Genomic DNA, 12,118 nt, shown 5'->3' with positions numbered 1-12,118 from the left:
CTATTTTAATAATTTTTCAGTAATACATTTTACCTAATTGAAATGAAATCACTTTGATAACATTATGAAAAAGCATTTAATTTATACAATGTTGAGTAATATATCTCTTAGCAATACTTACCATTCGTTAGACTGTAGTGTAGGGGATTCATTTTGGGCTATGTGATATAAGGCACTCATTGCATTCATATTAAATAAAGGAGGTTTCCTTTCCGCTGTAAAAGAAAAAAAACTTTCCTGTTAAAATATATGCCTGTTAAACAGGGACACACAAGTACTATTTTTTGTTATTTTTTAAATAATTTTAAACTTCAAGTAGAGTTCAAAGAATTTTTTAAAGTCAATCAATGTGCAGTAAATTGCTGGCCAGATGCTCCACCATTCCTAAATACTTTAGTGTTTATTTTCTGAAACATACTCTACTAAAAAAAACTAACACATCCACTAAATTAGACCATTAACACTGATACATGACTATCATCTCATCCTCAAATCCCATTCAAGTTTCAATCAAGTATCCCAATAATGTCCTCAGTAGCAAAAGTGTCCTTTGGTCATTTGTATCCTTCAAGGAAACTATTTTATCTAAGTTGTTAAATTTATTAACATAAAGTTGTTCACAGTATTTCCTTATGATTCTTTTAATACCTGTAGTGATGTCATATCTTATTTCTGATAGTGCTTTGTGTCTTCTCTCTTCTTTTCCTGATCAGTTTGACTAGAGGTTTATCAATTTTATTAATTTTCTCAAAGAAGTAGTTTTTAGTTTCACCGATGTTCTCTACTGCTTCTCTGCTTCTATTTAGCTGATTTCTGCTTTGATATTTTTATTCTTTGTTATGCTTATTTTGGGTTGAATTTCCCTTTCTTTATCCAGACTCAAGGTGACAGCTGAAGTCATTACCTTGATTATTTTGAAGTACAGAAGACTTTTCAATACCCCTCAATTCTGGTTGGTTCTAAAGATTAAATTTGGGTCATACAACTTTGATAGAAATATCACAAAAGTAAATAATATATTTTTCAAATTTATTCTATGAGATGATATGAGATGATATATAATTTCAAATGGTTCCATTATTGATGGTATTCACTGACCACTTAAATAATTACCTTAAGGTAATCAAAATTGATGTTGAATTTTGTCTAAAGATTTTTTCTGCATCTACTGAGATCACTGTATGATTTTTATCTTTCATTTTGTTATTGTGATGTCTCATACTGATTGACTTGTGGATTTTGAACCATCCTTCATCCTTGGAATAAATCCCACTTGATCATGGTGTATGATCCTTTACTGTATCGTTGCATCCAGTTAGCTAATATTTTGTTGAGGATTTGTGCATCTATGCTACTATTATTGTGTGGCTGTTGATTTCTCCCTTTTGGTCTGTTTATATTGTTTTATGTATTTAGGTGATCCTATGATGGGTACATAAATATTTACAAATGTTATAACCTCTGCTGAACTGACCTCTTTGTCATTATGTAATATTCTTGTCTCTTACTGCAGCCTCTTTTTTAATTAAAAAATTTTTTCTCCAGCTTTATTGAGACATAATTAATATATAACATTGTATAAATTTAAGGAGTGCAATGCGCTGATTGGATACATTTATATATGGCAAAACAATTTCCACCATAGCATTAGCTAACACTTCCATCCCATCACACAATTCTTATTTCTTTTTTGGTGATGAGAACATTTAAGGACCAGTCTCTTGCAACTTTCAAGTATATAATGTGGTGCTGTGATGAGGTTTACACTCCGGTAACTGACATCTTAAGATGTGACAAGAATTCCCTGGCTGTCTAGTGGTAATACTTGGTGCTCTCATAGCTGTGGGATGAAGTTTAGGGAACTAAGATCCTACAATCTTTGAGAGCCTGAAGCCCACCAAGCTTCCCTATCCATGGAATTTTCCAGGCAAGAATACTGGAGTGGGTTGCCATTTCCTCCTCCACAGTCTCTGTTTTAAAGTCTACTTTGATAGTCTTTGTTTTAAAGTCTATTTTGTCTGATATTTATAAAGTCTATTTTGTTCGAGGCTTTTGAACTATGGTGTTGGAGAAGACTCTTGAGAGGCTCTTGGACTGCATGGAGATCAAACCAGTCAATCCTAAAGGAAATCAACCCTGAATATTCATTGGAAGGACTGATGCTGAAGCTAAAGCTTCAATATTTTGGCCACCTGATGTGAGAGCCAACTCATTAGGAAAAACCCTGATACTGGGAAAGATTGAAGGCAGGAGGAAAAGCGGATGACAGAGGACAAGAGAGTTGGATGGCATCCCTGACTCAATGGACGATAAGTCTGGGCAAGCTCCGAGAGATGGTGAAGGACAGCGAAGCCTGGCGAGCTGGAGTCTATGGGGTTGCAAAGAATTGGACACAGCTAAGAGACTGAACAAGAACCCCAGTATTCTTTTGGTTTCTATTGACATGGAATATCTTCTTCCATTCCTCACTTTCAGTCTCCATGTGTCCCTCACATCTGGAGTGAGTCTCATGTAGGCAATATATAGACAGGTTTTGTTTTTTCATCCATTCAGTCATTTCTTTTGATTGGAGAATTTAGCTCACTTACAATTAATTACTGATAAGCATATATACCCATTACATTTTGTTAACTGGTTTCTGGCTGTTTTGTAATTCCTCTGCTCCTTTCTTTTCTCTTGCTCTCCTCCCTTTGTGATCTGATGACTGTCTTTAGTGTTCGGTTTGGACTCCTTTCTCTGTATCTTTCACGTCGCAGTTTACATCTTTCTATCTTGTGTCTCCATTAACAAATTACTGTAGTTAATAGTTCTTTTATTTTCCTTCTAATCCTTTTATACCCTCAATATATACTTTTATAATCAGAAAAAGTGGTACATTTATTTTTATAAACACCATTGTATAATCATGCCTCAAAACAACAAACCAGGGATCTTTTTCATCAGATTAACTGTAATCAAACATATAAACCCATCTATGGAAAATCTTGCACTTTAAGATTTATGCACTTTAAGATTTATTTCTTGGTCATAAGACATAAGCTATGAGATGGTCCACTGCTTTAAACATAGTTCCATTTATATGCAACAGAACAAAATGTGTGCATAAAATCAAACTGCTACAATATGTGGGCAGACACATAGATTCACATATTTAACTCAAAGTAGTAAGGACCTCAGGTAAAGGTAAGTAACTCATAAATGCTTTAGAGACCATCTGTAGATGGCAAATCTAGCAATCACATATATAATCAAGTGTTTAACAAGTATTCGTTAATATTAAGACAATTATATAGTGGAAAATTATTTAAGATCTAATTTAACAGAGCAAATATAATATACACAATATATATAGAATATATATATAACCTAATGTATATATTATATACAACTTATATACATAACCTTATATATATCAGATAACCAAAACGAAACCTTTAAAATATTGCTCCCTTTAGTGACCAACATAAAAAATAAAAAGCTGTAGTTTGGTATAGAAATGGAGGTAAAACACAGATCAAAACTTACTACATAGTAATAAAGAACATGCTTACCTAATTCAATACAAGTTATACCGAGAGACCATACATCTACTTTTCCATCATACTGTCCTTCATCCATGGCTAAAATTACTTCTGGGGCCATCCTAAAAAAACAAAATGTCATTTAAATTAAAGTTAAAAAAAAATGTATGCTAGTCTTTTAAAATGTAATGACTATCTATATGGAGAACACTTGTGTGGATTCCTGGCAAGACATCTGGACATAATAATTTTGAAAAAGAGAAATAAATGCATTACAGGTTGTGAGGTAAATATTTAACTTTGCTTGTATAGTGTGAGACTCATTCTCACCATCTATCATGATCATGTAACAGCATCCTAAAGGAAGGATGCCTGAGAGCAAGGTTGTATTCTGTATCTGTTCAAGTTTGTGGGTTCGAATATTGTATATCCTTTAGCCCAGTGATTCTCAAACATTTTGGTCTCAAGATTCCATCTGATTTTTGCTTGAAAGAGGGAATTTTATCACTGGCACTGAATACCATCAGTTGTTTCCCTTGAAATGACAAGCTCACTCCATGTATTTCAGAAAGTATCTGTCACACTATCCAACAATGACTAACCATAGCTTGTCAGTCTTCTTTCAGATTAGAATAGTGTTCCATAATAAAAGTGGCTAGGGCAGCTGATAACTAAAATCATCACAAAGTTATTAACTTTATAACCAACCAACATGTGTCTTGGTTATAAAATGAAACACAGGACTTCCCTGGCAGTTCAGTTAAAACTCCATGCTCCCAGACCAGAGAGAGCAACATGGCCAAAAAAAAAGCTAATTCCTATCTTTCAGTTCACTCACTCAATCCTGTCCAACTCTTTGCGACCCCATGGACTGCAGCATGCCAGGTTTTCCTGTCCATCACCAACTCCCAGAGCTTGCTCAAACTCATGTCCATCAAGTTGGTGATGCCATCCAACCATCTCATCCTCTGTCATCCTCTTCTCCAGCCTTCAATCGTTCACAGCATCAGGGTATTTTCCAATGAGTCAGTTCTTTGCATCAGGTGGCCAAAGTATAGGAACTTCAGCTTCAGCATCAGTCCTTCCAATGAATATTCAGGACTGATTTCCTTTAGGACTAACTGGTTTGATCTCCTTGCAGTCCATGGGACTCTCAAGAGTCTTCTCCAACACCACAGTTCAAAAGCATCAATTCTTCAGCACTCAGCTTTCTTCACAGTCCAACTCTCACATCCATACGTGACTACTGGAAAAACCATAGCTTTGACTAGACAGACCTTTGTTCGCAAAGTAATGTCTCTGCTCTTTAATATGCTGCCTAGGTTGGTCATAGCTTTGCTTCCAAGGAACAAGTGTCTTTTAATTTCATGGCTGCCATCACCATCTGCAGTGATTTTGGAGTCCAAGAAAATAAAGTCTCTCACCGTTTCCATCGTTTCTCCATCGATTTGCCATGGAGTGATGGGACTGGATGTCATGATCTTCATTTTTTCAGTGCTGTTTTAAGTCAGCTTTTTCACTCTCCTCTTTCACTTTCATCAAGAGGCTCTTCAGTTCTTCATTTTCTGCCATAAGGGTGGTGTCATCTGCATATCTGAGGTTACTGATATTTCTCCCGGCAATCTTGATTCCAGCTTGTGCTACATCCAGCCCAGCATTTCTCATGATGTACTCTGCATATAAGTGAAATAAGTAGGGTGACAATATACAGACTTGACGTATTCCTTTCCCCATTTGGAACCAGTCTTTTGTTCCACGTCCAGTTCTAACTGTTGCTTCTTAACCTGCATACAGATTTCTCAGGAGGTGGGTCAGGTAGTCTGGTATTCCCATCTCTTTTGTTTCACAGTTTGTTGTGATCCACAGAGTCAAAGGCTTTGGCATAACCAATAAAGCAGATATTTTTCTGGAACTCTCTTGCTTTTCCAATGATCCAACAGATGTTGGCAATTTGATCTCTGGTTCCTCTGCCTTTTCTAAATACAGCTTGAACATCTGGAAGTTCACAGTTCACATACTGTTGAAGCCTGGCCTGGAGAATTTTGAGCATTACTTTACTAGCATGTGAGATGAGTGCAATTGTGCGGTAGTTGGCACATTCTTTGGCATTGCCTTTCTTAGGGACTGGAATGAAAACTGACCTTTTCCAGTCCTGTGGCCACTGCTGAGTTTTCCAAATTTGCTGGTATATTGAGTGCAGCACTTTCACAGCATCATCTTTTAGAATTTGGAATAGTTCAACTGGAATTCCATCACCTCCACTAGCTTTGATAGTAGTAATGCTTCCTAAGGCCCACTTGACTTTGCATTCCAAGATGTCTGGTTCTAGGTGAATGATAACACCATCACAGTTATCTGGGTCATGAAGATCTTTTTTGTATAGTTCTTCTGTGTATTCTTGCCACCTCTTCTTAATATCTTCTGCTTCTGTAAGGTCCATACCATTTCTGTCCTTTATTTGTCCATCTTTGCATGAAATGTTCCCTCAGGATCTCTAATTTTCTTGAAGACATCTCTAGTCTTTCCCATTCTATTGTTTTCCTCTATTTCTTTGCACTGATCACTGAAGAAGGCTTTTTTAATCTCTCCTTGCTATTCCTTGGAACTCTGTATTCAAAGGGGATAGCTTTCCTTTTCTCCTGTCTTTAACTAGGATCTAATGTTCCTATGATACTTTACCTTTTACTTCGTATGTAATTTGGTATTAAGTACAGTTGCTGACTGTGTCAATAAGATTATTACCAGGTACACTTGTGTATGTGGGTAGCAGGTACCCATGTGCATTTGTGGAAAGACATATAAATATGAGCTTAGTTCCTGTGTTCCAAATGTACTATACACAAATTTTAAAATATATTCACTTTATTGTAAACTTTCTATTGTCAATAGCAGGGTATTTCCAATGTGTTCTTTAGGATGTTGAAGTAAGTTTGAGAAATTATAGTTAGGAAAAATTAAATGAGTAATTTGTTCTTTATTGCAGAACGTTTGAGGGCCTTTTTAATATTTAATACACTGATGTCTAAACAGGGGAAGCACTAAGAAATATCATTCACTCACAGAACCCTTTTTTTAGAGAAGAGGACACTCTATCTAAACTAGGGTTTTACATGAGAAATTTTTGGTCATCTAGAGTAGCGGTCTTCAAATTTTTTTATTCATTATTTACCTTCAATGAATTTATAAAACCTATGTATCCCTTGCACATTTTTGAATTGATATATAAATTTTATGAACAGTTGCAAAGGATATAATGCACAGTATATGTCCACACATACACACAGAGTATATGTGCTTTAAAGATACTCAAAACTTGGGGTTGCAGAATTAGTTCACGCAATTTGTTAAAAACACTGCTGTGTAATATAATTAGCAAAGGCAGTCTTCATGGTCATATCAATCAGTTAAACCAGAATCACTTTGTGCCAGAAAGTCTGAATTCAATGCAAATAACATGTTAATGCATCCCCATGACAACCATGTCACAGTTATAAATTCTACACTGGAAAAAAAGAAGGGAAGGGGAATGACTGGGGAGAAAGTAAAAGCAAGGGATAAAAGGAACAGAAGACAGATAGATGACTGGAAAGGTACAAGGACTTGCCAAGAGTTTGTGTCCTGACTCGATCCTATATGTTCTCAAATTGTTCCTCTGGTGTTGCTTTGAGGCTTTGACAGTCCAGAGCAGTGAATCATTGCAATATTCAGGTTGGGTTAGAAGCCTTTCTTTTATAAAGCAGAAGGGAGATTTGAAAGGCAGGTAAAAAGATGACATAGTGGGCCTAAGACACCACTTTCAGTATACACAGAGAAAGAGGATACATTTGAAAGTTGAAGATCTGGAAAATTATTCCCTTCAAATTCGCTGACATTAATAATAAATTACTTATGGGTAAAATTAGATGATTCTATTTTCTTGGGCTCCAAAATCACTGTGAATGGTGACTGCAACCATGAGATTAAAAGATGCTTGCTTCTTGAAAGGAAAGTTATGACAAACCTGACAGCTTATTAAAAAGCAGAGACATCACTTTGCCAACAAAGGTCCGTACTGTCAAAACCATGGTTTTTCCAGAAGTCATGTACAGATGTGAGAGGTGGACCATAAAGAAGGCTGAGCACCAAAGAATTGATACTTTTGGATCGTGGTACTGGAAAAGACTCTTGAGAGTCCCCTGGACTGCAAGGAGATCAAATCAGTCAATCCTAAAGGAAATCAACCCTGAATATTCATTGGAAGGACTGATGCTGAAGCTCCAATGCTTTGGCCACCTTACGTGAAGATCCAACTCATTAGACCCTGAGGCTGGGAAAGACGAAGGAGAGGGAGCAACAGCATGAGATGGTTAGATAGCGTCACCAACTCAATGGACATGAATGTGAGCAAACTCCAGGAGATAATGGGGGACAGGGGAGCCCAGCGTGCTGCAGTCCATGGGGCTGCAAAGAGTCGGACATGATGTAGAAACTGAGTAACACAATTAGATGATGTCTAGAATTTCTTTCACATTTAGGGGGGAGAGGAAGAGAGGGAGAGGTGAATGCATAGGGCAGGACAGACCATGTGATAATATTGTTGGGCTGAGTGACTGGTATGTAAGGGTTTGTTATACTTCCGCCAAGTATTATGTATCTTTAAAATTCTCCACAATAAAAATAAAAACAAAAAAACTCCAGAGAACTCCAAGTCCACTACCAGTCTTCAGGTATTCTTAGTATGAACATCAATGATATACAGTAAACATAAATCTAAAGAAAATACAAAAAAAAAAAAAAAAAAAAACACACACACAAAAAAACAAACAAAAAAAGAAAATACAAAAATTTCTACTTAGCATTTCTAGCTTCTCCCCACTTGAATTTTTATGAAAGTCCCCACACCCAACATGATGCAAATAATAGAAAAGAATGTAGAAAGAGGCAAATTTTAAAAATGGGGGGATGTAAAGGGAGCACTCCAAATCTGTATTTGAAACTAACTATAATATTTAAACTTAAAATGTCCAAAATAACATTTTGTTTTCAGGAAAAAGACAAGACACTTTAAAAAATGCACAACCATATACAACCACACACAATTTCAATTATGAGGATTAAATCCAGATAAGATTATTCTTACCAATATGGCGTTCCCACAAAAGAATTGGCAGGAGATGCCATGGAAGCAGATCCAAAGTCAGCAAGTTTCACCTGGCCTGGCTCTGTCAGAAGGATATTTCCTGCTTTGATATCTCTGAGTTTAAGGAACACAAAAAATTATTTCTCTTTCCTTCACTGGATTGTGTAAAAGCATGATAAAAATAAAATAAAAATTCATAAAACAGAAAAGGAGAAATCAAGATAATTAAGTCCAAGGATAATCTCTCAATTGGGGTAGAATTAATTAAGATCTAAAATAGAACACAAAAAATACAAAATTCATACTAAGTAACAATTTTGTAAAAGAGGAGGCAAAACAGCAATAAAAGACAGAAATTCAGGTGATTAAAGTGTAAAGTCTATATTTGAGGTCCTATTTATTGGTACAAACATGGTTTTAAATGGCTTTAAAAATTAAATTTAAATAGCTGACCACTCCTTTACAACGGTAAGATTTCTGAGCAGTCTACTTAATGTCAAAGAAAAAAAAAAAAGAAAAGCATTTCATGTCCCCAATCATTTTGAAACCTTAGGATAGTTTTCCTAACTAAATATGAAATGAAAACAAACATTTGGATAATGTAATATCCATGACTGTAGAGAATTACGGATATTTATAAAATGGGACTGTAAGTCCAATGAGCACCATAACATACAATTATCCTTTCAAAAACAGAAAAACTAAGTTCTTAAGTACTTACTATAGTACAGTTCTTACCACAGTACTGTAGCGAACATAAATTAATCTATGTTCCTTCCATTCATTTCTTTTTTTAAATGAAGGGGTACTTTAGGGAATTCTCTGGTGGTCCAGTGGGTAGAACTTGGTGCTTTCACTGCTGTGAGCCCAGGTTCTACTCCTGGAGGGGAACTAAGATCCCACAAGCCGCTAAGTGCAAAGAAGTTAGGTTATAATTCCAAATCTTCTATTCACTTATTTACTAGTATGGAAATTTCTCCTGGACCTTACTCTAGGACCTGATGCTACTATAAAGTTTAATATGCATTCCCTGATTCACATATATAATCAAAACATGCTAATTTTCTTCTAAAATAGGCAAAACTAATATCAACGCTAAAAATGCATTATAGAATTGCTTAAAGTTACTATTTATTATAAAGGATCATCAAGGATTAATACTCAAAAGCATAAAAAGTATTAAGTATCTTGTATTTATCCAGAGCATGGAATGAATGGAATAAATCTGGCATTATCACTTACCAGGAATTCAGAAGATCTAGGTTTAGTTCTAGTCTAAATCTATCTGGCTTTGTAAACTTTGAGAAATTAGTCACAAAATGGGAGAGCAGTTTCTTATAAGACTATGTAACCCTTATTGTCCTTTCCATTCCCCAAATTAAATGACTCCACAATTAAATTTCTACCACAAATCTATAAAGCGTACAATACAGGCAATATCTAAGAGATATTAAGGTTTGATTCCAGACTATCCGTACAAAGTGAGTATGCAATAAAGCAAGTCATATGAATTTTCTGGCCTCTCAGTGCATATAACAGTTATGTTTACACTACAGTGTAGGCTACTTAGTGTGCAATAGCCTTACTTTAAAAAACAATGTACATAACTTAATTCAAAAATATTTTACTGCTAAACAATGCCAAAACAATCATAATGGTAACATCAATGATCACTGATCACAGATCACCATAACAAAAAGGATGAAAAAGTTTGAAATTCTGTGAGAATTATCAAAATGTGAAATATAAAGTGAGCAAATGCTGCTAGAAAAATGGCACTGAAAGACTTGCTTAACACAAGATTGCTACAGACTTTCAATTTGTAAAAACAAAATATCTGTGAAGTGAAATAAAGCAAAGCACAATAAAATGTATGCCTGTACTTCAGAAAGTCTGGCATCATGTATAGACAAAGATAAAACTTATCTTAAACAGAGAGATCAAGTGTACCAGTATGTTGTTCTTAACATGGACAAGAAGAAATGCTTTTATTTGGCTATAACCAACAAAATTTCAGGGTTAGTAAGTTTCAGGGTTGGTAAATACAACAAGTCATTGCTTATTAGTATATAACAATTTTCAAACTACTTACCTATGGATCATGGTATGAGAATGTAAGTAGGCTAATCCCTGGAGAGCACCATGTGTAATTGCTGCTATTTCCACTTCTTGTAATGGCTTTTTGTGAACTTAAAATAAAAAAAGTTATTTGAAAATACTTTTTATTTTTCTTTAAAAATAAATATAGATTCCTAATATATAGGGCAATTTTTACAAACTAACAGTGTGCAAGAAGGGATATTCTCCTCAAGATAATAAAATAAGCCTACTGAACTTTACAACTTGTATATAGCTGTACCTAGCTGTGTAAGTATAGTTCACAGCCAATTCTGTCTAACCTGACAACAAATAAGCAATTATTTGGTGACTACAAAAACAAGAATAATAAATGTTCTCCCTTTATTCTCATATACCTTCACTGTGAATAGAAGAACAGATTAAGGTGAATGACAAAGAATAAAAAAAAAAAACAAGTCATAATGAGAGAAAAAAATCACTTTTATGCTACTATATAATATTTAATGACCACAGTGCATATTATGCTGAGAACATAGAAAAGTTTAAGATTTTTATTCTTTCTGAAAAATTTGTACGTTATTTTTTAGAAATTTCTCATTGAATTCTCATTTTATTGTGATAATATTATTTTTTCTTAATAATTAAAGGAAACCTACCTTCTAGTAAATCTGAAGCAGATCCTAAACAATATTCCATTACAAGCTACATGGGAAAAAAAGTTATGAAAGCATTAAAATATATTATTAAAAAGATTCTATTTGAGATTAAATAAATTTACCAAAGAGTTCAAGAAGACAGCTTAAAGCAAAACAAATCCTAGTCACCATTTACCTTAAAAAAATGAATATTTATGTATTTAGTAACTTGTCAAATGTGTAAGTAGTGTTAATGGTACATTTACCAACATACAATTACTTGTACAAGATGTGTATTTCAGATATAACTACTACTAAAATTATAAAGGAATATACATACGCTGTTACTATTAATCTATAGTATATAGTATGCAGCGATACTGAAAATTGCTAGGAAGCAAAAAACTGTTCTCTGAACAAAGCTTAGGTTACAGTTAACGCAAACACAGAGCATCTTGAGCGATGCTCTGTGTTGAGCATCTTGAGCGATGCTCTGTGTTGAGCATCTTGAGCATCTTGACCTGGCACATAGAAGAGCATCTCTTCTATGTGCCAGGTAAATCCTCACAAATACCTTATGAGGTAGACCTTATCACTATGCTTATTGTACAAATGGAGAAACTTGAGAGACAGAGAGGTAATCTCCCCAAAGTCACTTTAAAAACAAAAAAAACGTCAAAGTTTTTTTTTAACCACAGCCTTTTATTTGAGTACCACCACGACCACCATCAAAATTAAACTGGATGAAAATGCACCCAAGATTA

At 34.7% G+C, this 12,118-nt stretch overlaps 1 protein-coding gene across 2 annotated transcripts in view; it reads right to left on the bottom strand.

The window, feature by feature from the left end:
* Window positions 1-12,118, bottom strand: part of TAOK1 (TAO kinase 1) — a 110,292-nt gene that overhangs the window by 39,312 nt on the left and 58,862 nt on the right. The window contains exons 5-9 of one of the 2 annotated variants that reach the window (XM_019981136.2): window positions 11,376-11,421; window positions 10,733-10,829; window positions 8,641-8,754; window positions 3,552-3,643; window positions 122-215 (exon numbers count right to left, since the gene is read on the bottom strand). In XM_019981136.2, the coding sequence (XP_019836695.1) occupies window positions 122-215; window positions 3,552-3,643; window positions 8,641-8,754; window positions 10,733-10,829; window positions 11,376-11,421 (443 nt within the window). Of the gene's footprint in view, window positions 1-121; window positions 216-3,551; window positions 3,644-8,640; window positions 8,755-10,732; window positions 10,830-11,375; window positions 11,422-12,118 lie in introns of those variants that run through there. The other variant, XM_070772785.1, reaches the window with a different exon arrangement.

The sequence above is a fragment of the Bos indicus genome, chromosome 19 (genome assembly GCF_029378745.1).
Source record: "Bos indicus isolate NIAB-ARS_2022 breed Sahiwal x Tharparkar chromosome 19, NIAB-ARS_B.indTharparkar_mat_pri_1.0, whole genome shotgun sequence".
NCBI lineage: Eukaryota > Metazoa > Chordata > Mammalia > Artiodactyla > Bovidae > Bos > Bos indicus.
The sequence above is the reverse complement of the archived record's forward strand: the minus strand, read 5'-3'. Positions and strand labels throughout refer to the sequence as shown.